The sequence below is a fragment of the Schistocerca nitens genome, chromosome 7 (genome assembly GCF_023898315.1).
Source record: "Schistocerca nitens isolate TAMUIC-IGC-003100 chromosome 7, iqSchNite1.1, whole genome shotgun sequence".
Classification (NCBI taxonomy): domain Eukaryota; kingdom Metazoa; phylum Arthropoda; class Insecta; order Orthoptera; family Acrididae; genus Schistocerca; species Schistocerca nitens.
Genome location: NC_064620.1, coordinates 151,602,966 through 151,628,179, shown reverse-complemented (window position 1 = coordinate 151,628,179; position 25,214 = coordinate 151,602,966). Strand labels below are relative to the sequence as shown.

Sequence of the window (25,214 nt, the reverse complement as noted above, 5' to 3'; positions counted from 1 at the left end):
CAACTGGACATCTGGAGCGAAATAACAGAGACAGAGTTCTGAAACTGGGAAACATAATTAAGAAAACATCTCTACAGAAGCTCAATCTGATTCACAACATATATCAGAGATTGTTGAAAGTATCTTAGTACAGGAATTTGTCTGGCATCTCACTCTCTATGTTTATGATTATTAGAGATTATGGTTCTATGTGGTCCAGTCACATTACTATTACTATCACCTAGGTTTGACATCAATGTGCAATAACCACCGACAGATGTGATATGGCAACACTAGCAGTGGAGGGTGTATACAGATAAAGCGTGTCAGGATGCAGGAAACAGTGCAGTTGTTGTCATAATGTGGAAATGGAGTAATTTATCTTATGTTCAGGTAGAGCATTGGCTTTTGGACCAAATGTGGAATACAGTATCTCCTCAATGACCATTCAAAGAACATTGTTTTATATGGCCTTCTGCAGAAGACACCTGACTCGTGCACACATGCTCACTACTGTTCACTGGTGGCAAAGGTTTGAATTTGCATGCCAATACTGCAACTGGATATCTATTGAGTGGCAACAGGCGGTCTTTAGAGATGAATCACGTTTTATGCTCCACTGGACAGATGGCAAACAACCTGCAACAATTGTCCAAAGGATCTAGGCTGGAGGAGGAGGTGTTATGATCCAGGGAATGTTTTCATGACATTCCACAGGTAATCTGGTAATCTCATCATCCTGGAACACACTGGATCAACACAGGTATGCATCTATCTTTGGGGATCATGTTCAGCCCTAAATGCAGTGTGTTTTTTCTTGACATGACAGCATCTACCACCATGACAATACAATGTATCACACAGCTCACAGTGTAGTGTATGTGCATGATTCGAAGAGCACCGTGATGAATTTACCATGATTCGAAGAGCACCATGATGCATTTACCATACTCCCATGGCCAACAAACTCTTTGGATTCAAACCCAATCTGTGAGACCACCTCAATCAGGCTGTCCACACCGCGGATCCTCAATTGAGAAACCTAACACAGCTGGCCACGGCATGGAGTCAGCATGGCTCCGCAACCCTGTGGGTACCTCCAGAACGTCATTGACTCTGTTCCGTCTCACAGTAATCCACACTGCAAAAAACTGTCATTTAGGATTTTGAAAGGTGATCACATTAGTGTGACTGGACAACGTATTGCAAGAAATATATTATTCATATAACTATCAAGAGGTATCTTCACTGTTCATGTGCAAATAGAAAATGTCATCACAGTGATTTCCACATCAACAGCTTAAGAGATGACATATTTCATGAAAGTTTAAACAATTTGGATCACATTAGTGCTGAACTTTCCTATGTAGGATGCAGTGAAGATCAAGTTCCTAAGCTGATTTTTGAGAAAGGATGGTTAGGGGCATTAAACTAACTCTGAACTCCCTGAAAATGTCAAGAGTCCATCCTGAAACAACTGATATCCATTGATAAATAGTAGTTAAACCCACATATTTGTTTATTTCATTATATGTATATTTATGTTTATGAATGAATTAGTTAACGTGTTGTGACACTATGTGTCCTTCCTTAGATCGTAAGCAGAGCTACTGAAATCTCGTGGCCGAATCAATGACCTAAGGTAGGCTGCGTATTTTCTCTTCCTCTCACTCTGACTCAATGTGAAAAACATCAGGTTGTAGTAAGTCCCTGCAGTTAAAACAGAAAAAAATTATAGCCTACTTTCAATTACTGGCTTACAAAAATCAATTAGACTTGTTTTTGAATAAAACTTTGCTTATAATTGATTATTTGATTTTTATCTCCATTTCCATTTCACTATAAAATTTATACAGTTTGTCCAGTGTAGCTTGGCACTTTTAATGAGGATCTGTTAAGAGCAGAAGCAAGAAGGCAAATACAGGGTGTTACAAAAAAGGTACGGCCAAACATTCAGGAAACATTATTCACACACAAATCAAGAAAAGATGTTATGTGGACATGTGTCCGGAAACACTTAATTTCCACGTTAGAGCTCATTTTAGTTTCATCAGTATGTACTGTACTTCCTCGATTCACCGCCAGTTGGCCCAATTGAAGGAAGGTAATGTTGACTTCGGTGCTTGTGTTGACATGCGACTCATTGCTCTACAGTATTAGCAGCAAGCACATCAGTACGTAGCATCAACAGGTTAGTGTTCATCTGAACGTGATTTTGCAGTCAGTGCAATGTTTACAAATGCGGAGTTGGCAGATGCCCATTTGATGTATGGATTAGCACGGGGCAATAGTCGTGGCGCGGAAAGTTTGTATCAAGACAGATTTCCAGAACGAAGGTGTCCCGACAGGAAGACATTTGAAGCAATTGATCGGCATCTTAGGGAGCATGGAACATTCCAGTCTATGACTCGCGACTGGGGAAGACCTAGAACGACGAGGACACCTGCAATTCTTAGTGCAGTTGACGATAACCCTAATGTCAGCGTCAGAGAAGTTGCTGCTGTACAAAGTAACGTAGACCACGTCACTGTATGGAGAGTGCTACGGGAAAACCAGTTGTTTCCGTACCATGTACAGCGTGTGCAGGCACTATCAGCAGCTGATTGGCCTCCACGGGTACACTTCTGCGAATGGTTCATCCAACAATTTGTCAATGCTCATTTCAGTGCAAATGTTCTCTTTATGGATGAGGCTTCATTCTAACGTGATCAAATTGTAAATTTTCACAATCAACATGTGTGGGCTGACGAGAATCCGCACGCAATTGTGCAAAGCGGACCAATTCCATGGTCTCCACGCTCCCCTGACCTCAACCCTCTTGACTTTCATTTATGGGGGCATTTTAAAGCTCTTGTCTACGCAACCCTGGTACCAAATGTAGAGACTCTTCGTGCTCGTATTGTGGACGGCTGTGATACAATACGCCATTCTCCAAGGCTGCATCAGCGCATCAGGGATTCCATGCGATGGAGGGTGGATGCATGTACCCTCGCTAACAGAGGACATTTTGAACATTTCTTGTAACAAAGTGTTTGAAGTCATGCTGGTACATTCTGTTGCTGTGTGTTTCCATTCCATGATTAATGTGATTTGAAGAGAAGTAATAAAATGAGCTCTAACATGGAAAGTAAGCGTTTCCGGACACATGTCCACATAACATATTTTCTTTCTTTGTGTGTGAGGAATGTTTCTTGAAATTTTGGCCGTGCCTTTTTGTAACACCCTGTATATCCCACTCATAGACTTCCATGGAATAGTAGTGGTGTGCAGAGAACAAGCGCATGCATACTCTCACAATGCAGGCAACACACACCTGTTTTATGCTTCTACAAAAGTAAAGAGACACACATAAATTAGATAATTCAATGTTCTGTTTAAGTGAAATTGAAGCTAATAATGCCTTATACTGTGATATAATGTAAATGGATAGATAAATATTATCACCAATCGTTGGCAGGTGACACACACACAAAACGATTTAACTTCTACACACTTTTGGAGCAAATGGCTCCTTCTTCTGACAGAAGAGTTGAAGGGGAAGGAAGAGCGGTGAAGGAAAACGACTGGAGAGATTTAGGGAAAGGGGTACAGTTTAGAAGTCACCCAGAACCCTGGGTCATGGAAGACTTACTGTAAACATCGCGCATGAGTTAATAAGAGTGAAAAGCTATATGGATTGTATGTAGCAGAGGTGGGAGGGGAGACGGTGAAATATAGACAAGTCAGGAAATGAAAGATGTAGAAAACAAAAATGGAGTGAAGAAAGGATTAGTTACTGTGAAGAAATACTGAGACAAAAGGGGTTAACATAAATTGAGGGCAAGTGGGTGGCAAGAACCAAGGACATGTTGTAGTGCTAGTTTCCACCTGCAGAGTTTTGAGAAACTGGTGTCTGGGAGAAGAATCCAGATGGCACATGTGGTGAAACAGCACCGAGGTCATGACTGTTATGTTGTAGAGCGTGCTCTGCAGCAGGATATTGTGTGCTGCCTATATACACCCTACACCCTCTGCCTATGCCCATTCATATTGACTGATAACTGGGTAGTAGTCATGCTGATGTACAAGGCTGTACAGTGTTTACATAACAGCTGGTATATGACAAGTGTTGTTTCACAGGTAGCTCTCCCTTTGATAGCATATATTTTGCTAGTTACAGGGCTGGAATAGGTGGTGGTAGGAGGGTGCATAGGGAAAGTCTTGCATTGGGGACAGCCACAGGGGTAGGAGCCATAGGGTAGGGAGACGAGTGCAGGAGGAGCATAGGAGGACATTGCGGAGATTGGGAGGGCTACGGAAAGTAATTCTAAGTGTGGTGGGCAAAATCTCAGACAGAATGGATCTTATCTCAGGGCATGATTTTAGAAAGTCATGGCCTTGTCGAAGTAGTTGATTAATACATTCAAGACCAAGACTTCTTAAAATAATGCCCTGAAATGAGATCCATCCTGTTTGATATTTTGCCAATGACATCAAGAATAGTTTTTCATCACCCTCTCGATCTCTGCAATATCCATGTCAAATCCTATGTTCCTTCTGCACCCATCTCCCAACCCTATAGCTCCTACCCTTGTGACCATCCCCACTGTAAGATTTGCCCTACGCGCCCTTCTACCACCACCTATTCCAGCCCTGTAACTGGCAAAACATATACTATCAGAGGGAAAGCCACCTGTGAAACGACACGTAATATACCAGCTGTTATGTAAACACTGTTCGGCCTTTTACATCGACATGGTTGCCACCCAGTTATCAGTTTGGATGAATAGCCATACGCAGAGGGTGTGTATGAGGTGCATTCAAAAAGTATGATGACTTTATATTTTTATGAAAAAATATTTATTTATTCATCAATGTTCATGTTATCCCCTTCAAAGTAAACCCTCTCAGATAAAATACACTTGTACCATTGCTTCTTCCAATCCTCAAAGCACTTCTCAGAAGTACTTTTTTGCTACAGCCTTGAGTACTTCCAGCGATGCAGTTTTTATTTCCTCAATCATTGAAAATCTACCTCCTTTCATAGGCCTCTTCAGTTTTGGGAACAAGAAAAAGTTGCAGTGGGCCAAATCCGGTGAATATCATGACTGAGGCATGATTGTCGTGTTGCTTTTGGCCAAAACATCTCTCACAAACAACGATGAATGAGCAGGTGCATTGTTGTGAGGCGAAAGCCATGAATTATTTTTCCACAAATCTGGATGTTTTTTGCATATTGCTTCTTGCAGACGGCGCATAGTGTCAAGGTAATACTTCTTACTGACTGTATGACCTTCAGGCAAAAATTCATGATGCACTACGCCATGGTAATTCAAAAAAACAATAAACTAAACTTTGACACATTTGATCGAACTTGGTGTGCTTTTTTCTGTCTTGACTCTCCGGGATCCTTCCATTGGGAAGACTGGGCTTTGATTTTGATGTCATAACGGTAAACCCATGTTTTGTCACCAGCTATGACCCTTTTGAGCAAATCAGGATCATCACTGGTGTCATTCAAGAGTTCCTGAGTGACACTCATGCGACAGTTCTTCTGGTCAGAATTGAGAAGTTTTGAAACAAACTTAGCTTACACATGTCTCATATGCACAACATAAAAAAAAAATTGCGTGACACGAGCCTACTGATATGCCAACATTCTCAGCAACTTCTCTTACGGTAATTCGACGATTTTCCAAACCACTTTTCTTCAGCGCTTCGATGTTATTATCTGTTGTTGATATGCTGCGACGTCCAGAGTGAGGTTCATCATTGGCATTTTCTTGGTCATCCTGGAAGAGCTAATACCACTTGTAAACATTTTCTTTTACTTAGAGCAGACTCACCGTACACAACTGTCAACATTTCAAGTGTTTTAGAGCACTTGATTCCATTTTTCACACAAAATATGATGCAAATTCTTTGCTCTATTTTTTATAATAATCAGAAATCGTCAAGCACACTAAAACACGTCTAACCTTTCTATCTATCAAAAACAAAGTATGCTGTACACTTGAAACTGCGAACATATGTTTGGGACATGTGTACCAACGTCACAATAAAAAAGTTTGATAATCGAATGTACATTGCCCATGCAATTTGAAACGCCACCTTACTTGTTGATCTGCCCTTGTACACGCAACACACAGTATTGTGTTGCAGAACATGCTGCACCACATGACAGTCATGACATCGGTGCCTGTTTCACCACATGCACCATCTGGATTCTTCCCCCAGACACCAGTTTCTCAGAACTCAGCAGGTGGGAACTAGCACTACAACATGTCCTCAGTTCCCACCATCCATCTGGCATTAATTTATGTTAATTCCTTCTGTTTCAGCATTTCTTCATAGTAACTACTACTTGCTTCACTCCATTGTATTTTCCTACATCTTTCATTTTCTGACATGTCTATTTTTCACTGTCCCCCCTCCCCCTTCTGTTACATACAATGCACTTAGCTTTTCACTCTTATTAACTAATGCATGATGTTTTAGTGGTAATCTCTGTCTTGCATATTACCCTGTCTTCCACCTTTAACCTCTGAGGCTTTCAAATGCCATCTGGTGCATCCCCATCCCGTCTGCTAAGTCTCCCCTGACCACGGGTTCTGGGTGAGTTTTCTGAACTGTATCCCTTTCCCAAAACATCTCCAGTCCTTTCCTTTCATCCAACATCCATCCACTTCAACTCTTCCACCAAAAGAAGAAGCCACTGCCTCTGAAAGCTTGTAAAAGTTAAACCCTTTTTGTGTGTGTTTTCCCCCACCACCACTTGGTGAATAGATTTTGATCCATCCATTTACATTATATTATCAATAATTATTTTCAGTGTTATATTGTGATACGTTCAACAATGAAACCCATTGTCACAAATTATCTATCAGCAAAAGAAAAAGGCATTCAACAATAGCCAACACAATGCTACTACACAAATGTTGCTTGCTGTTGAAGTAGAAAGCTTATTGGTCCACAGTTACATGATTTCTACTGATTCCTTTTGCCAGCAGCCCCTGCTATAAGTGCCAAATTACAGTGGAAAAAAAACTTCAGTGACAGAAATTTAGATGCTCAGTGAAACCAAATATAGACTAAATATTATCAAAATCTCTATGCTCAGCACTCAAGTCACAACAGGAAAAATGTAGGAGAGGCACTGGGATTGTTTTGCAATAACAGTTCCAAATTCTTGGTGCCACAGCCTTTATTAAACCATCTGTCCTTAATCTGATGCTCTGGCAAGTCCAACCAAGAGACTATTATATCAATTAATTATATCAATTAATTATATCAATAGTATGTGCAAATCCATATATGCAAACAGAAAAAACTACTGTCTTAAGGGAACAGTGTTACATGTACAAATGAAGCAAAATACATAAATTCTAAAGCAGTTCAATGATCTGCAGCACAAATGATCATGACTTATACATAGCATGGTTTTGAGAAAGAGACATTTACTGAACTAATGTTAGAGTCACTGTAGAACAGTTGACAAATATATTGAAGTTGAGATATGTTCACAGTGCAGAGACTACAGAAAAATAGAGCAAAAAGAATTAATTGAATCTGTCCTTGGTTGTCTGCTGATTCTGCTAACAGTACCAAAAGTGCCTAAAGTCTAAATTACTGTAATACACATAATGGTCTACCTCCTGTTTACTGATGATGATACATTTTTAAATAGTGCATTATACTATATTCAAAGTGGTTAAAACTATTTTTTTTGCCAATACAGAAGACTCTGCTTCTTGAAGCTATCTTTCAACTGGCATGCTCTTCTGCATATACTTTGTTTTTGTATAGCTAATATGAAATATGTGTATGTAGATGGTCAAAGTTTAATGCCTAACAAATGATGAGATCATAAGAATTGAAAACAGTCATTCATTTGGGAGGAATTTAAAGAAAAAAATGACTAGTGTGTTGTTAAGGGAACCATACTGACAAACACTTGAGTGATCCCGAGAAAGCTCTGGAAACATATATAAGAACAGTGAGTCAGAGATTCGAAAACTATTCCTGTAAAAGTTATGGTCAATATGACCGAAGATGTCAATGAACATTTCCAATTTTTTAGAAAAGTTCAATGTAAGTGTTGCTGTTACCAGTTTGTGAAAAATCTGTAATCTACAGTCAAAAAACAGAAGATAACACATTTGCCTTCCGTTTACACATACATACAAGAGACATACATGAGACTGGCGGTTATATACAGTTATTTCATAAAGTATTTGGCATCTACACATCATATATCAACTACTGAAATTTCTGTTGTTACAGTTTGTAATCTTACTTATGACATTTGTTTCCGAATACAACAGTATGTTCATGTTGCATACACAATGAATTAGTCTTAATAACTGTTTATGTAGCTTATAAGTTATAAAAGTTATGAGAAACATTTTAGCTTGATAAATATACAATTAGAACTGACCAGATCACACTACAAATAATTAATATCATAAGCATGTTATTTGATTAACAAAAGCAATGAAAACTATTATACAGTAGAACAGAGTTTTGAAATTCTTTTGAAGGTATTAATATTGTTGCTCTGGCAGTGAAAGCAGACAGTACTGTTGAAGTAGCACTGAAACACTAGGCTTCAATCACTTATGCCTTTATGGGTTTAATCTGCCAATATTTACCTAGACATTTTGGCAAAGGATATCGCCACCGACCATCAATCTGGCACACAGTTGAGGTGTTTCCCTCCAGCTTCATGCCATCATGGCACCTGAAGATAATACTTGCACCAAGACCAGTACCAGCCTCGATATTCTCAAGCCATCCATTGTACAGGATGCCCGGATGGCCACAGTTTATTTCTACACAACAAAATTGTGCCAGGAAAACAGACAATACGACATTTATTATATCTGTAGCAACTAATGTATTTCAAAGCACCAAGAAGCTGAGATGGAAATAACTTTTTTTTTACATTTTGAAATTTCAATTAGTTGATCAAAAATTCCATTGCATACATTTACTATGAAAATTTCTCTCTGACCTGCCTGATACTGTCATATTACTTTTATTTAACTGTAAATTTGAAACAAAATTCTAACATATTCTTGAAATCTAGTAATGTCCAATACTAGAAGAATTATAAATACAATCTTTTGTTAATGAATTTAGCCTCTTAGGGCTAAGAGCCTTTGAAATAGATTCGAAAGTGAAGAAGAAGGAAAATGAAAATAAAAATACTGAGACAAAATTAAACAATATTTTCTTACATGGATTAATTATTAATAGCTTCCACTAAATGTAGAAACTATCTTCAAACAGTAAGCAGAAAGAGCACTTCATTAAAGTAACAAAAACCTCTGACTTATTGAACAGACTCACTGGAAATGTTGCTCAATACTGGGACTCAACAAACATGCAACACGGACACACATTTTCTAAAAGAAATGATCTACAGCAAATGCAGAACTGAATGTTCCTAAGCTGACTTTTAGCAATTTTCCCTACTATCTAAGGTACATAAACTCAATGACATTGCTGCCACTTTCACTAATTGTTAGATTAATACTACTTTTCTCAGTTTCCTTCAATGCTTTCGTCCCGCATATATATATATATGCCTAACATGCAAATTATGCTGCTAGTATAAAGTCAGTTTCTCAAACATACATAAAAAATTATATTTTTTTCTGTGAATACAACTCAAAAAATTGGCACTGGGCAGCTAAATCTGCTGGACTAAATTCTGAGCTGCATTAAAAGGGAATTCCATATTGAAATAATCACAAAGTTGGTAAATCAGTGTTCACAAACATGGATTAGACTTGCACACGCACATGCACACACACACACACACACACACACACACACACACACACACATACATGCAAACGCAACTCACACACACGACTGCAGTCTCAGGCAACTGGATCCACACTGCGAGCAGCAGCACCAGTGCATGATGGGAGTGGTGACTGGGTGGGGCTAAGGAGGAGCCTGCAGTGGGGAGGGGGGAGGGATAGTATGGTGGGGATGGTGGGCAGTGAAGTGGAGCAGGTTAGGCAGAGGGCAGGGGAGAGGGGGGGAGGGGGGGGGGAAGTAGCGGATAGGAGAGAAATAGAGAGAAATAAATAAAAAGACTGAGTGTGATGGTGGAATGACGGCTGTGTAGTGCTGGAATGGGAGCAGGGAAGGGGCTGGATGGGTGAGGAAAGGGACTAACGAAGGTTGAGGCCAGGAGGGTTACGGGAACATAGGATATATTGCAGGGAAATATCCAGCCTGCGCAATTCAGGAAAGCTGGTGCTGGTGGGAAGGATCCATGTGGCACAGGCTGTAAAGCAGTCATTGGAATGAAGGGTATCACATTTGGCAGCGTGTTTAGCAACAGGGTGGTGGTCCACTTGTTTCTGGGCCACAGTTTGTCGGTGGCCATTCATGTGGACAGGCAGCTTGTTGGTAGAAAGCACAGTGGTTGCTGCTTAGCTAACTGGTTTCACAGGTAGCCCTGCCTTTGATGGGATAAGTGATGTTAGTGACTGGACTGGAGTAGGTGGTGGTGGGAGGATATATGGGACAGGTTTTGCATCTAGGTCTATTACAGGGGCATGAGCAACAAGGTAAGGGATTGGGAGCAGGGATTCTGTAAGGATGGGCGAATATATTGTGTAGCTTCAGTGGACAGCGGAATACCACAGTGGGAGAGGTGGGAAGGATAGTGGGCAGGACATTTCTCATTTCAGGGCACATCGAGAGGTAACCAAAATCCTGGCAGATAATGTAATTCAGTTGCTCCTGTCCTGGATGGTACTGAGTTATGAGGGGAATGCTCTTCTCTGTGGCAGGACAGTGGGGCTTTTGGAGGTGGTGTGAGATTGGAAAGATAAGGCAAGGGAGATTTGTTTTTGTATGAGCTTTGGAGGATTATTACAGGCAGTGAAGGCTTCAGTGAGATACTGTCCGCACTGATAGCTGAGTGGTCAGCGTGACAGATTGCCGCCCTATGGCCCCAGGTTCGATTCCTGGCTGTGTCGGAGATTTTCTCCACTCAGGGACTGGGTGTTGTGTTGTCTTCATCATCATTTCATCCCCAACCGGCATGCAGGTTGCCCAATGTGGCACTGAACGTAATAAGACCTGCACCAAGGCGGCCGGACCTGCCCCGCAAGAGGCCTCCCAGCCAACGATGCCAAACGCTCATCTCCATTTTTTCAGTGAGTCCCTTGGCATTTTTCGAGAGGGACTGCCCGTCACTGCAGATGCGACAACCACAGGCAGCTGTTAGGCTGTACAGAAGGGACGTCTTCGTATGGATTGAGTGGCAGCTGTCGTAGTGGAGGTGTTGCTGGTGGTTAGTAGGTTTGGTACGGACAGAGGTACTAATTTAGCCATCTTCAAGGTGGACGTCAACATGGGCCTATTCATGGGTCATCTAGAGGAATCCTTCCTAAAAACCCAGAATCTTAATCCCCTCACCTGGTTCAGATTCATAGACGATATCTTTGCTATCTGGATCGAAGGTGAGGACACCCTATCCACATTCCTCCAGAATTGCAAAAACTTCTGCCACATTTACTTCACCTGGTCCTACTCAACCCAACAAGCCACCTTCATAGATGTACACGAGTTATGCACATTCAATAACACTTTTGATTTGTGATTGTTTGTAAATGTCTTTCATGATTCGCAAGCAGGAAGTATCACTGGTTTCAGAGTTGTAGTAACTGTAAATTTAAATATTTGTCTTGATAGTCTTTGAATTTGTGTTGATCATTCTCATTCAGTTTTTTTGTCGCCTTTGGTGAATCACTGTACCTTAATAGTAAGCATGTCTGAGTTTTCTATGTAATGCGCATGAGACATTAGAGCCATGCATATTTTGCTACCAGTTGTAAAACGAAATATTCATTTTCTTATGGTTGAATGTTGTAAATATATTTTGACTTGAAGCTGTGTTGTTGACATTTATAGTATTATGGCATAATGCGACAAAGTTTACTCTATGGTCAAACAGTTGTGATCACACAGGATGAAGTTGCTGTTATAATTACGTATAATGTTTAGATTTGGTCTTTTATTAATAAATGATTAAATGAAATTTGTCCAGCACCATCCACTGCCTTACTCCCATCCCCTATTACAGATATGATATCAGAAAAAGATAATCCTCCTAGAAAAGTATGTTGATAAACTCTGGGAGAAGATAAATTATGTTTATACTATACAGTTATTTGCTGAAGTAATTGTCTGCTAGCACAATAATACTGAGCAATATGTGCTAAGAGATCATGGGCAAATAAATTACATGGTACTGCTGGTGGAGTTGCAGTGGTCAAAAACTGAAGTGGAAAGACAAAGTTTGGAATAGGCCTATATACAATAAATAATTCACAACATTGTGTGTAAATGCTACTATGAGATGAAGAGACTGTCACAGGTGAGGGAGACATTGTGGGCCTTACTAAACCAGCTCAAAGACTGATGAACCAAAAAATAAAAATAGGAGAAGACGAAAAGAAACTGTGTGTACAGACACTCTACTTCTTAACATGGCTAGTGGGGTAATTGTGAGACATGAAAGGGCAGTGGTGGGAGTTTTGTTTATGAGTGTGGCAAATCAGTGCTGAAAAATAAATGTCTGTGATTAATTTTTTTACTTTTTTTTTGTCTGTTGCGACACAGTAAACACATAATTTCACAATCTTTCTGTAATGGGTACAATTTGGTAGTTCTTTCACATTATATGTTTTCTTTCCTATGTCTTTGGTGTCCAAAAGAAATGTACACTGTTTCTGAACCTTACAACTGCTAAATCAACGACCCCACATGCATTAAAATATAGCAACTTACAAATCTTTCTTCCTCGTAAAAAAAAATTCTTCACTTGTTGTGTGTATGTAGAAAACTATTAAATCTATCTCCAAATGCCAGAAAACTTTTCTCCCAGCATCTAATATCATCCCAGCCTGTAAACTGTCCCACATGTAGGATATACAGGGTGTCCCAAAAAGAATGACCTGATTTTAAATAGTATTATTTATTAGGAAGAAGGGCTTAACACCAACAAATTGCATACTGAATTACTCAGAAAATACAGAAGTTTATAAAAATCCATCATAAATGTTCAATATGTCCTCCATTGGCTGTACGGACGACACCTAGCCAATAGCCGAATTCATCCCAAACTGAGCGTAAGTTGTCTTTGTCACTGAAGCAACAGCAGCTGATATTCTGGTTTTTAGTTCATCAATGTCGCGAGGTAAGGGAGGAACATAAACGCATTGTTTAACATATCCCCACAGGAAGAAATCAAGTGGTGTTAAGTCAGCGGACCTAGCAGGCCAAGAGAGTAAAGCCTGGTCATGCGGTCCTGTATGCCGTATCCAACATTGAGGCACGCTGGCATTGAGGAAATTGCGCACATTGTTGTACCAGTGCAGTAGTGCTCTATCTTGCTGACAGATGAAATTGTCAAAGTCAAGTTGTGGGAATGACCACTTCCGTAGCATTGCAAGATATGATTGTCCTGTTAGGGTTTCTTCCTCAAAAAAGCAGGGTCCATAAACGTTGCTTTGCGAAACAAGTTCTCGGCTAGCATGACACGTAGACTTCTCATTTCAGTTTTCCTTTTACATCTGGTGATATATTTTCCCTTTGTTCCTCCCTCTCCTCATCTAAAAACTACCGAGCGAGGTGGCGCAGTGGTTAGACACTGGACTCGCATTCGGGAGGACGACGGTTCAATCCCGCGTCCGACCATCCTGATTTGGGTTTTCCATGATTTCCCTAAATCGCTCCAGGCAAATTCTGGGATGGTTCCTTTCAAAGGGCATGGCCGACTTCCTTCCCTGTCCTTCCCTAATCTGATGAGACCGACAACCACGCTGTCTGGTCACCTTCCCCAAACAACCCCCCCCTCATCTAAAAACTAAGGAACCCCAGTTCCAAAAAACTGGAGAGTAATTAATACCCTCCTGTTATCAGTGAACATTGCACATAATTTATCTTCTGCATTGGTAAAGTCTGAAAAATCACACAATGCATTAAACTCATCAAGAGGAATCCTAATTCATTTTGTACACCACTATAACAATATACACTCCTGGAAATTGAAATAAGAACACCGTGAATTCATTGTCCCAGGAAGGGGAAACTTTATTGACACATTCCTGGGGTCAGATACATCACATGATCACACTGACAGAACCACAGGCACATAGACACAGGCAACAGAGCATGCACAATGTCGGCACTAGTACAGTGTATATCCACCTTTCGCAGCAATGCAGGCTGCTATTCTCCCATGGAGACGATCGTAGAGATGCTGGATGTAGTCCTGTGGAACGGCTTGCCATGCCATTTCCACCTGGCGCCTCAGTTGGACCAGCGTTCGTGCTGGACGTGCAGACCGCGTGAGACGACGCTTCATCCAGTCCCAAACATGCTCAATGGGGGACAGATCCGGAGATCTTGCTGGCCAGGGTAGTTGACTTACACCTTCTAGAGCACGTTGGGTGGCACGGGATACATGCGGACGTGCATTGTCCTGTTGGAACAGCAAGTTCCCTTGCCGGTCTAGGAATGGTAGAACGATGGGTTCGATGACGGTTTGGATGTACCGTGCACTATTCAGTGTCCCCTCGACGATCACCAGTGGTGTACGGCCAGTGTAGGAGATCGCTCCCCACACCATGATGCCGGGTGTTGGCCCTGTGTGCCTCGGTCGTATGCAGTCCTGATTGTGGCGCTCACCTGCACGGCGCCAAACACGCATACGACCATCATTGGCACCAAGGCAGAAGCGACTCTCATCGCTGAAGACGACACGTGCATCCGTGCGTCGCTGCGGTCCGGTCCCAGGTCGACGGGCACGTGCACCTTCCGCCGACCACTGGCGACAACATCGATGTACTGTGGAGACCTCACGCCCCACGTGTTGAGCAATTTGGCGGTACGTCCACCCGGCCTCCTGCATGCCCACTATACGCCCTCGCTCAAAGTCCGTCAACTGCACATACGGTTCACGTCCACGCTGTCGCGGCATGCTACCAGTGTTAAAGACTGCGATGGAGCTCCGTATGCCACGGTAAACTGGCTGACACTGACGGCGGCGGTGCACAAATGCTGCGCAGCTAGCGCCATTCGACGGCCAACACCGCGGTTCCTGGTGTGTCCGCTGTGCCGTGCGTGTGATCATTGCTTGTACAGCCCTCTCGCAGTGTCCGGAGCAAGTATGGTGGGTCTGACACACCGGTGTCAATGTGTTCTTTTTTCCATTTCCAGGAGTGTATTTATTTGTGTTGATTCAATACAGGTTTCTCAGAGCAGTTATACCTGATGTTCTGCCTCTTTACAGTCACTTCCCTCCATGCAACAGATAAACATCCATAACACAGATGTATAGCTACAGCAAATTAATTTAGGTACAGTAAACATAATTTTAATAAAGCGGAGTCTTAGCAACTAGTCAGACATTTAGCACTGTGTCTTCAATATATTATCTATTACTGATAAATGCACATTTACATGGACTTAACAGTAGAGAGCAGAAACTATGCTAACATCAAACACTGAAACATTTATCATCCTCTATTAATAACAGCAACAGCAGGATTCCAAAACGAACGTTAAAAAAAAACAAAGGGAATTTTTCTTCCTGGATGAAGATACATAGGTAAAATCGTATTGTCTGTTACTTCCTTAACAATTTTTGTGTGCCTGTTGTTAATAAATACTGGTTATTATATGTCTGTGTATCACTTTCTGTTATGATTCTTTTTCTGTCCATTCCTTTTTATTTCAACAGAGCATATCACTAAGCATTAGGTCACTTATCTTTCTCCAATACTTCATAGAGAACAACAAATAAAGACAGAAGTATAATGGCATGAGTGATGTGTCATCTGTTACATGCAAATGTGTAGCTACTTACACAAGCCTGGATAGTTTGAATGCGTTTGATTCAATGTATCTACTGACTGTAACAGCAGAATGCTGAGGCTCTACTTTGATAACTTTTTGATGGATATTAATAAAAAGTTTTGCACACATGCTCTAATACAGTGAAAGATAATTCTGTTAGAAGTTAAGCTAGCGAATGAAGACTCGAAAAAAGGTTAAAAGAAGAACAAGAAAAATCATGTTCCCTGTGACAATAGCACAATTTATGTGATGTGTACAGAAATACAGAAACTAGAAGAAATAGTGGGTCATTAAATTTTGTAGTTAGCTTATTTGCACTGCATTTAGCAGTTGGCATCAGCATTTAGTGTTCAAATGTTTCATACATTATTAACAAAAACTTTTTTGGTATCTTGATTTTAATTTTGGGTGCACTGATCTGCATAAGCAATAATAATAATAATAATAATAATAATAATAATTTAAAGGAAAGGGGAAAATAGCATTAATACAGATGAAAAATTATCTGCTGAGGAAATAATAGTGATTAAGATTAGTGATGACTAACATTGTGCGAAGTTCACTGTTATGAATTATGATTATTGTTCACAGCATGTAATGTTATCACTGAAATCTCTATGTGCCATAATGTCTCTGTTACCTATCACAAATGAAAAGAATAGAAAATGGTGGCAGTTATTGAAATATGGTACACAGTTCAGATTTGGATTAATATAATTTACAAATTACATTTCATTGTGGTATCACTGTTTCATACATTGCTGACCTGCATTAACAAAATGGCATAGTAAAATAAATAGCTACAGAATGATCATCAAATCTTTACTTTTAATTAAATTAGGCTGTATTCTACTCATGAATTTCGTATGTTCTGTGTTTAGTGTCCCATGTACAGGTGTACATTAAGAGATTTTGAAGAAAATATGAACTTACAGAAGTATTCTGTTTCCCCTGAAGAGGTGTCATCAGATATGTTTACAAGTAGAGAGAGTGCATGCAACTACTTAAACAATTGTAACACATTTCACAGTTAATAGTCAGAAATGTGCAATCATGACATCCAGAAAGAAATGAGGAACACAAGTAAATTAAATAACATTAAAATTAATGGAAAAAGAGAAACAGTGTGCTGACATACCAGAAATTGTTATTTCACTTTTGTTGACACAAGCTACATAAACTACTTCACATGCATATATGCATCAACTAATACACATGTACATATGCAAATCTTCTTTATGTTGGACGAAATCAGCATTGCTCAGTTCCTTTTCATTAGATTTGTTATTTCCTCAGAGAAATATTTAAAAGCCCCATTTTTTGTTACTTTATGAGATTCCGTAACAGTAGCCAAGACTTATTCATTTCTGTGTCAGACTGTACATTACAGACATTATTCTCCTGCTTCGAGAATTTTGTAGTATTCATAATTTTACCTCCAGTCTCCTGCTCACAAAATACTTGTCTCCATATTAATAGATTTATTGGTGATTGGAAAATGATAAGATGCTCTATTGTTGTGAAGATGCTGGGTGGTGGCAAGTGACAGCTCATTAGTTTCAAAGGTAAAGAATGGTAATAAACCACAATCTTAATCACCTAATGACAAATTGTGTTGATAAGTTGTAGGAAGCTGCTGATCTGAACAGCATATGCTGTGTTTAAATAATTAACTGGGACACTGAAAAATATGACATGGACATGCTTAGTCTCCTAAACCTCCACTTGTAGCTGTAGCAATGAATGTTCCTGTGACCTTTTTCTCTGAGATGCCTTTGATGCAATAGCTGAGTCAGTTTACTGTCATGTGCAAACCCTGGATATCTTATTGTAGTTTGATAACTGACAACCGTTATTCTATCTGTAATACAGGTGGATAGAAAGTGACAACTGTGTTGCTCATCTTTAATACAGGTGGACAGAAATTGTTACAGCATATGAGATCTTATCCAGTGCAATCCCCAACAATCAGTCTTTCCTTCTCATTTTGTCTAAGTCTCCCCTGACCCAATGTTCCAAGACTTTTCCATAACTCTCCCTGTTTCCTTAATGTTGCCAGTCCTTTGATTCTTCCCTCTCCATTCCCCCTTCAGACCTTCTGCCAAAAGACAGAGCAACTGGCTTGCACATTACCTTAACTTTTACAAGTGTTTTCTCCTGCTGCTGCTTGGTGAGTAGGTTTTCTACCTGTCCAGTTACATTATATTTTCAAAAATTGATTCTTTTTGTTGATGTATTAGCTCCAGGACCAGCTAAACATTTCACGCCAAACTTTTGAATCAGCAGCCTGATACTGAATGCTGAGACACCAAGCCACACTTTTATGATCTACAGAAAGAACCACATTATTTATGTGCACTTATACAAATGCCACTATCCACTATTACAAGTCATATGTCTACATTTGACAATCCTTGTACTTTGTATCATCAGATTCTAAATATTCTCTGGCTTCCTTCTCATTTATGTCTAATAATATTTCAACAGCCCAGTAACTTTATAGCATCAATCATCGATCTGAAATTTGGAGCTCTAATTTTACATATGATTTATTCACACCCTGCTCCTCTCATATAATTTTGTATCATCTGATATTAAATTCTAAAAAAATCAGTCTTCCCATTCATATATACATCATTTTTACACATCTAGTCCATAAACTACAGTTATTTCCTTTGCTTTCAAAAAAATTAATCTTGTTAAGAGCCCAGCATACTTCACGGATCTCAGTTTTATTATTGACGTATCCTAATTTCTGCTATTGTCCTTACATCTTCAAAAGAGCACTACTGATTGTATGACACTACAGCGAGATCCAGTTCTGATTTTCATGCCATTTTGCATCATCACAGCATGCGTTTCGAAGATGAGAAGCACAAAACACTCTGATGCATAGCTAGTCCAGACTTACCTTTGCACTCTGGTTGCTCCCCAGTCCACTTCTTGTCAGCTCCACACCTACGTGTTGGCTCCCCTACAAGTGTGTATCCATCCTTGCACTCGTACGTGACAACCGAATTGTAGGAGCAGGATGTGTAGATCGCCTTCCCGTTGCCAGGGTTGTCAGGCGGAGGGCACTGCACGGCTGTAACCACAACACAACCACAAACAGACAACAAAAGCCTCATAGCTCATCAACCATATATGTCTTGAAGTAATACCCAAATGTGTATACTACAGGCTATATTTACATCTAAATACAAAATCCACAAGCCACCACGCACTGAATAGCAGAGGGTAATTTGTATCACTACTAGCCATTCTCTTTCCTGTTCCATTTGCAAATGGAGTGTGAGAGAAATGACTGTCTATATGCTTCCATATGAGCGCTAATTCCTCTAATCTTGTTTTCATTGTCCTTGTGTGAAATGTACATGGGTAGCAGGAGAATCATTCTGCAGTCAACGGAAATCCTGGTTCTCTACTATTTTCTGAACACTATTTCACGAGAAGAATGTCATCTTCCTTCCAGGGATTACCATTTGAGTATCATGGAGCATTTAAGTAACACTCATGTGATGATCAAACCTACTAGTAGTAAATCTAACACCATGCATACGAAATTCTTCGCTGTCTTCCTTTAATTCTGACCTGGTGGGGAGCCCAAACACTCGAGTAGCACTCAAGAATGGATCATACTAGTGTTCTACAGGGTGTTACAAAAAGGTATGGCCAAACTTTCAGGAAACATTCCTCACACACAAAGAAAGAAAATATGTTATGTGGACATGTGTCTGGAAACGCTTACTTTCCATGGTAGAGCTCATTTTATTACTTCTCTTCAAATCACAGTAATCATGGAATGGAAACACACAGCAACAGAACGTACCAGCATGACTTCAAACACTTTGTTACAGGAAATGTTCAAAATGTCCTCTGTTAGCGAGGATACATGCATCCACCATCCGTCGCATGGAATCCCAGATGCACTGGTGCAGCCCTGGAGAATGGCATATTGTATCACAGCTATCCACAATACAAACACGAAGAGTCTCTACATTTGGTACCGGGGTTGCGTAGACAAGAGCTTTAAAATGCCCCCATAAATGAAAGTCAAGAGGGTTGAGGTCAGGAGAGTGTGGAGGCCATGGAATTGGTCTGCCTCTACCAATCCATCGGTCACCGAATCTGTTGTTGAGAAGCGTGATAACATGCTCCATTGAGCGTAGGTGGAAGAACATGGGGCCCAATCAAGACATCACCAACAATGCCTGCCCAAACGTTCACAGAAAATCTGTGTTGATGACGTGATTGCACAATTGCGTGCAGATTCTAGTCGGGCCACACATGTTGATTGTGAAAATTTACAATTTGATCACGGAATGAGTGTGTGTGTGTGTGTTGGGGTTTATGGGCGCTCAACATCGAGGTCATCAGCGCCCTGACACACATGAAAAGGAACGAATGTATCACGGAATGAAGCCTCATCTGTAAAGACAACATTTGCACTGAAATGAGGATTTACACATTGTTGGATGAACCATTCGCAGAAGTGTACCCGTGGAGGCCAATCAGCTGCTGATAGTGCCTGCACACGCTCTACATTGTACGGAAACAACTGGTTCTCCCGTAGCACCCTCCATACAGTGACGTGGTCAACGTTACCTTGTACATCAGCAACTTCTCTGACACTGACATTAGGGTTATCGTCAACTGCACGAAGAATTGCCTCGTCCATTGCAGGTGTCCTCGTCGTTCTAGGTCTTCCCCAGTTGCGAGTCATAGACTGGAATGTTCCGTGCTCCCTAAAACGCTGATCAATTATTTCGAACGTCTTCCTGCAGGGACACCTTCGTTCTGGAAATCTGTCTCGATACAAACGTACCGCGCCACGGCTATTGCCCCGTGCTAATCCATACATCAAATGGGCATCTGCCAACTCCGCATTTGTGAACATTGCACTGACTGGAAAACCACGTTCGTGATGAACAGTAACCTGTTGATGCTACGTACTTCTGTGCTTGATGATAGAAGTGTAGAGCAATGAGTTGCATGTCAACACAAGCACCGAAGTCAACATTACCTTTCTTCAATTGGGCCAACTGGCGGTGAATTGAGGAAATACAGTACATACTGACAAAACTAAAATGAGCTCTAACATGGAAATTAAGCGTTTCCGTACACATGTCCACATAACATCTTTTCTTTATTTATGTGTGAGGAACGTTTCCTGAAACTTTGGCCGTACCTTTTTGTAACACCCTGTATAAGTGGTCTTTATAGATGAGCTACACTTTCCATGTGCTGAACTGAAGTACACCATTTGCCTTATCTGCTACCATCCTTATGTGCTCATTCCATTTCATATTGCTTCCTGTTGTTTTGCCTATATATTTCACTTATACGGCTGTATCAAGAAGCACACCATTAAGACTGTATCCAAATATTAGAGGCTTCCTTTTACTACCAATCTTCATTAACTTATCTTTTTCTATATTTAGAGCAAGCTGCCATCCATCATACCAAATAGAAATTCTGTCTAAGTTGTCCTATACCCTCCTACAATTGCTCACCAAAGAAACTTTCCTGTACACTATAGCATCATCAGCAAACAATGGCAGGTTGCTATTCACCCAATCCATCAGATAGTTTATCTATAGACTATAGAGAACAAGAGCACACCTCTCACATTTTCCTGGGGCACACCTAACTATACACTTGCCTCTAACAATCATTTGCCATATAGGACAACTTACCGCATTCTATTACTTAAGACCTATATCGTATGCTCTGATCTTTGTTTGCAGTCTGCAGTGGCACAGTGTGTCAAAAGCTTTCAGGAAGTCTAAGAGGAACCTGCTTGTTGCCCTTCATCCATGTTTTTCAGAATACTGTGTGAGCAAAGGACAAGCTTAGCTTTACACAAGCAATTTGTAGACAGAATTTTTTCTATCTGAAGGAAATTTATAATGGAGATGCTGAGTCACAGATAGGCACAACAGACACACACTGAAACTATTTCCCCGCAGGAACCTGAGCAACATGCATGATGCCACCTCAGAAAGCTCTCCATCATGCTCACCTCCTGTTCCCACCTTGGTGTACCACTGTCCACCGCCTTTACAACAACCTCCCCCATGACCCCTCATAGCTAACAAACCCTGGCTGGCACTACACTTACCCCACCCCGCAAAACTCCCTGCCACCACCACACAGAATCCAGAACCTAAACACACCCACAACACAGTCATGAACCTTTCCTCCAGAAGCCTTACTCCACAGAAATATCAGTCCTTTCCCAAGGCCTCATCTTTTGCCCCACTCCAAAATTCAATCATGCAGGAATTGTTAAAGACCTTCTCCCTGTCCCTACAGTGGAAACACTTTTTCGCCACCAACCCTACCAATCAGACTCAACCAAAGACCAATATTGAACCTTGCCTAATTCAGATCACTCCTCCATCCAACCGTGATCCACCCCACCGCCCCCAAACCACCCCATGTTAACTTTCCAGAGTTTCCTAACCTTTCCTAATCTCATATCTTGCCTCACCACCATTTCCCAAATCCCTCAACATGCAGACTAACCTTACATCTGCAGGAAGAACCACAGTCCATCATCTAAAAACTGATCCTGACCTTACAATTCTGCATGCGGACAACGGCTTCACCACTGTTGTGTTGTTCTGAACCGCAAGGATTACCTGGTGGAAGGGCTCTTCCAGCTGTCAGATACTCCCACCTACAAACCTTTGCCACAGTGATCCCATTCCAGTAATCCAGCAGGATCTCCAGTCACTACTCAAATCCTTAGGCCCATCCCAGAACCTCTCCTGGGAGTCCATCTCTCTACTCACCCCTACGACTCCCTGCACTCCTACCTTCTACATGCTTCCTAAAGTCCATACACCTAACCATTCAGGATGCCCCATTGTGGCCGGTTACTCTGCCCCCACTGAGAGAATCTCTGCTCTCATATAGCAACACCTTCAACCTATTACCCGGAACCTACCCTCCTATATAAAAGACACCAACCATTTCCTCCACTGTCTCTCCACAGTTACTGTCCCTTTATCACATGGTCCCTGGTTGTCACTGTTGATACCACTTCCCTACACACTAACATTCCTAATGCCCATGGCCTTACCGCTATTGAACACTACCTTTCCCAGTGCCCAATGGATTCCAAACCAACAACCTACTTCCTAGTCACCATGACCAACTATATCCTCACCCACAATTACTTCTCCTTTGAAGGCATTACCTACAAACAAATCTGAGGAATAGCTATGGGCACCCACATGGCACCATCCTATGCCAACCTATTCATGGGCCATCTATAGGAATCCTTCCTAAACACCCAGAATCCTAAACCTCTCACCTGGTTCAGATTCATTTATGACATCTATGCTATCTGGATCAAAGGTGGGGGCACCCTATCCACATTCATCCAGAACCTCAAAAACTTCTCTCCCATTTGCTTCACTTGGTCCTACTCAACCCAACTTCCAAGATTTTGACCTCCACCTCAACTGTCCACCTCGGCCTCTTGCTTGTACTGTATTCCCACTGAAATAATTAGGATACCCTGGTAAGTAAAACCATTTGTGATCTCTCCATATACACTCCCCCCGCCACCTCCTAAAATATTCGTTGAGGTGAAAGTCTAATATGTACTGTAACCCGAGGTCTACATTTGGTTGGAAGGTTATGCTCTGATTTTGAGTTGGCGAAACCACCGAGTGTGAGTGCGAAAATAAATGCTGTTGTATCACATAAATCCGTAGTGTGGTCTGATATCTCTTCTCGTACTTCGCCACATTTAACACACTTTTCGTTATAAAAACTTCTGTGTGTGTGTGTGTGTGTGTGTGTGAGTGAGAGAGAGAGAGAGAGAGAGAGAGAGAGAGAGAGATTATATAACGTAACTATAATCGCACCTTTTTATGGATTATCTGGCATACATCATAACTCTGATCTGAAAAACCTAACCTCCGGGCACTGTTCTCATTTAACGGGCACCAGTACGGAAATTCAAACACAACAACTGATATCTATATGTGTGCTTCACAAGAGGGAACCTCAATACATTCTATAGTACATATCGTTAATATGTCGATGTGTATTCTTTGTACCCCTTGTTGCTTTTGATCACTTAAAAAAAAAAAAAGTAGCAAGCAACCATATTAACCCAATATTCTTTCTTCCTTATACTCTTGAATGAGCAAAATATCCTTATGATTATTTTTATTTTCGAAAACATTACTGAATGTATTGATATATACTTGCCCAAGGTCTGAGACATTGTATTGTACATCAAATTTCGAGGTAGACTCCAACTTCAGCGCAAAATGACTGTAATTTGGCTGTCCGCTCCCTACTCTTTTAACAAACCGGAGTATCTGCTCCGGACGGCAATTTTAGGGGACGCCAAGTTCATATTATTGAAGGAAAAAAACTTGTTTCACAAAGCGCCTAGAATCCAGTGCACGTTAGTCTATCGATTGTTGATATGATTTTTAAAGCATCACTGTTTGTTTTGAACATTTTTGAACGCATTCTAAATTGATTTCTGAACGAATCGCAAGTTGATGTTTGAATTATGCACAGAGTACGTGATGTCTCTGCCATGGGAATCCCCATCGCATCTAGAAATAAACTTTCCCGCAGACAAAAGGGGACGGGGCTCTAAGAGCTAAGCCAAAGAAACCAATCGCTGTCTGTTTATGTGGTTAACTGGCTGTGCGAAAGATTAGCGTTGTTATAATTATTAGCGAAATCCATAGATTCATACTACTAGAATGGAAATAACATGTAAGAAAGATTGCATGTTATCTTCTCGGCGTATCCAAGAAAATGAAATTTTGATAGAAAATTTTTGTCAGATCGCTACACTACTAGCGCGGCAAATGCATTGTACGAACACGTAATAACGTCTAACCGGGCAATAAACGCGGGATAACTAAACCGGTGATTCTGGCAGGGTTAGTTAAGATAAACAGAGTATAAATTTTGACAATGGCAGGTATAGTTACAGAGTTAGTTCAAATGGCTCTAAACACTATGGGACTTAACGTCTGAGGTCATCAGTCCCCTAGATTTAGAACTACTTAAACCCAACTAACCTAAGGACATCACACACATCCATGACCGAGGTAGGATTCGAACTTGCGACCGTAGCAGCAGCGCGGTTCTGGACTGAAGCGCCTACAGAATTAGTGATGACAAGAGTGTCTGTTAGAACTAGGAAGGAGAAGAAACGGGGACAGCACACATATCATATGGAAGAATATGACGATTCCAAATTTATATAAAAGTTTCGTACTACTATTACTTTACGATCTCATGGTCGAGAAACTGGAGCATATGAATGAAATGTGAAAATATTTCTTAAGATAAAACTTTTTTCTTGTAGGCCAATAGGC

General features: G+C 40.8%; 1 protein-coding gene across 1 annotated transcript in view; it reads right to left on the bottom strand.

The window, feature by feature from the left end:
- LOC126195511 (sushi, von Willebrand factor type A, EGF and pentraxin domain-containing protein 1-like) overlaps nucleotides 1-25,214 on the bottom strand; it is a 436,314-nt gene that overhangs the window by 256,472 nt on the left and 154,628 nt on the right. Inside the window, exons 4-5 of the mRNA XM_049934138.1 lie at nucleotides 18,761-18,926; nucleotides 8,610-8,789 (exon numbers count right to left, since the gene is read on the bottom strand). Coding sequence (XP_049790095.1) covers nucleotides 8,610-8,789; nucleotides 18,761-18,926 — 346 coding nt within the window. The remainder of the gene's footprint in view (nucleotides 1-8,609; nucleotides 8,790-18,760; nucleotides 18,927-25,214) is intronic.